Source organism: Corvus brachyrhynchos, unplaced genomic scaffold, assembly GCF_000691975.1.
Source record: "Corvus brachyrhynchos isolate BGI_N302 unplaced genomic scaffold, ASM69197v1 scaffold580, whole genome shotgun sequence".
Classification (NCBI taxonomy): domain Eukaryota; kingdom Metazoa; phylum Chordata; class Aves; order Passeriformes; family Corvidae; genus Corvus; species Corvus brachyrhynchos.
The window spans coordinates 556478-559087 of NW_008240032.1; the positions used below are offsets into that span (position 1 = coordinate 556478).

The following is a 2610-nucleotide window of genomic DNA, read 5'->3' on the forward strand; positions in this document are numbered from 1 at the left end:
AGTGCTCAGGGTGTCCCCAAAGTGCTCAGGGTGTCCCCAGAGTGTTCAGGGTGTCCCCAAAGTGCTCAGGGTGTCCCCAGAGTGCTCAGGGTGTCCCGAACCAATGTGGTCCCTTCCTTTAGGGCAATTTTCATCCTTTAACCTTCCTACCTGTGGGTTTTAGGAGCTGTTTCTCCATGTGCTCTGTCACAATAAAACCTCCAACGCTCTGAAGTCGAAGCCAAGATCCCAGATAATTTTTTAAGCTGATTGATCATTCCCAAGGTGGCTTTAATGCCTGATTCCATCACTTCATCCCACACCGGCCTGCTGCACTGCAGCTGTGGCTCTCCAGTGCTCTGGGCTGGTTGGCATCTCCCAGTTTTCCTGTTTTTCCAGTGGCAAACTCCACCACGGGCAGCGGCTCGCGCCGGGACTCGCTGACGGGCAGCAGCGACCTGTACAAGAGGACCTCGAGCAGCCTGACCCCCATCGGGCACAGCTTCTACAACGGCCTCGCCGCTTCTCCTCCCCCCGGGCCCGTGGGGATGCCCCTGCCCAGCCAGGGGCCCGGCCACTCGCAGACTCCTCCTCCTTCCTTGTCCTCGCACGGATCCTCCTCCAGCCTGAACCTGGGTAAGGGCCCTGCTCTGCTCTCGCTGCTCCTGCAGCACAGAGCTGTGTGGGATCACACTGAGGTGGATGTGCCAGCACACAGGGAATGGCTTCCCAGTGCCAGAGGGCAGGGCTGGGTGGGATCTTGGGCAGGAATTGTTCCCTGGCAGGGTGGGCAGGGGCTGGCATGGAATTGCCAGAGCAGCTGGGGCTGCCCCTGGATCCCTGGCAGTGCCCAAGGCCAGGCTGGACATTGGGGCTGGGAGCAGCCTGGCACAGTGGGAGGTGTCCCTGGATGAGCTTTGAGGTCTTTTCCATCCCAAACCATTCCCTGATTTCCCTGCAGTCCCCCTGCAGCGCTGAGGCAGGAGTTGTGTGGGATCACAGAATCATTTAGGTGGAGAGAAATCTCCGATATCATCAAGGGCAGCCCTCACGGTGTGTGTTGGGAACGGGAGGTTTCTGTCTTTCCTCCCAGTTCCTCAGCTCAGAGTTAGGGATAATATTCCCAAGTGTTTAAAACCCAGGGTTTTCTTGTACAGATCTTGGTAACAGCAGCAATGGTTTGTGGAATAAAACAGATAAGGAGGGCAGATCTTCAATTTAAATGGTTTTAAAGGGGATGTTTTAAAATACCTGTTAAATTAAGAATAATGAGCTTGGAATACAATTCCTCCTTTTGACCAATATTCTCTGGAGCAGTGCTCAGCTTTGAGCTGGGGATTTGGTGAGTTTGCCCTGGAAAATTTCCCATCACTGTGGCCTTATCAAAAGCACAGGAGAAATAATTTTGGGAAGATCCATGACTTTGTGCAGCTGAATCTTCTCAAAGAGCTTCTGCCTGGCCCACAATCAAGTAAATCTTGAAAATAAATAAAGCAAATATTAAATAATAAAGCAGTGCTCACCTGAGCCTCCTGAAATGTTCATTCCCTCATAAACAAAGCAAAGAGATTATTTGTTGCACCTGCAGCAGGTAATTTAATATTTCCTCCCCAAAATTCACTTGGTTTGGGTCGTGTCGTGAATCTGCTGGGTTTAACAAAACTTCTGCTCCTCAGAGCAGTTCTCCCCCCTCAGCAGACACGGTATTTATCATGTTTATTCCGTGCACGTGGGATAAATTCCCTGCTGGCTCTAGGTTAGCTGGAATAGCCATCAATCTGAGCTCGGGAGGTCGGCTTTGGATTTAGTGTCGCGCCTTGCTCAGGGCTTTCATAGAACTGGAAGGATTTGAGCTTGCTTTATGCAGCTGTGCAGTCCTTGGCTGGCAGGTAAATGGCCACAGTGAATTCGTGCTGGGGAGGAGGCAGAGCCCAAAGCTGGCAGCAGGAAAAACTTGGTTGCCCCTGCACCAAAGAGAAGAATCTTAAAAATTCTTTGGAATCAAAGACTCTTAAGAGTTCCTGTGGCCCCGAGGAAGGAGGATCTGTTTGGGAACGAGCTCTGGAAAGAAGTTGGAGTCAGCAGCCCCAGAAATGGGTTGTGCTCCAGAGGATCAGTGTGGGGCTTCCCAACTTCCCAGAATATTCCTGTCCTTGTAGCCAGGTCCCCTCCATGGCTGGCCCATGCTGGGTGATGCTGTAGGTCAGATCTCACCTGGGACAGCTCTGATTTGTGTGGCTTTGACCTTGAAATCCATGAAAGGTCATTTTATTTTTGTTAAGTTTCTCTTTCACCGGTAGTGGAGGGCAGTGGGAGGGGGAGCTCTGGTTTCCTTTGGTTATGAGATAAATTTTAATGGCTCTGAAGGCTCCAGGGAGATCCTAGGGCACCTTCCAGGGCCTAAGGGGGCTCCAGGAGAGCTGGAGAGGGACAAGGGATGGAGGGACAGGACAAGAGAGGATGGGTTTAAGCTGAAGGAGAGTAGATTTTTGTGAGGTGCTGGGAAGGAATTGTTCCCTGGCAGGGTGGGCAGGGGCTGGCATGGAATTGCCAGAGCAGCTGGGGCTGCCCCTGGATCCCTGGCAGTGCCCAAGGCCAGGCTGGACATTGGGGCTGGAGCAGCCTGGCACA

The 2610-nt window shown here is 52.4% G+C and overlaps 1 protein-coding gene across 1 annotated transcript in view; it reads left to right on the top strand.

The window, feature by feature from the left end:
• PUM1 (pumilio RNA binding family member 1) overlaps nucleotides 1–2610 on the top strand; it is a 73179-nt gene that overhangs the window by 50396 nt on the left and 20173 nt on the right. Inside the window, exon 14 of the mRNA XM_017743731.1 lies at nucleotides 379–615. Within this exon, the coding sequence (XP_017599220.1) occupies nucleotides 379–615 (237 nt within the window). The remainder of the gene's footprint in view (nucleotides 1–378; nucleotides 616–2610) is intronic.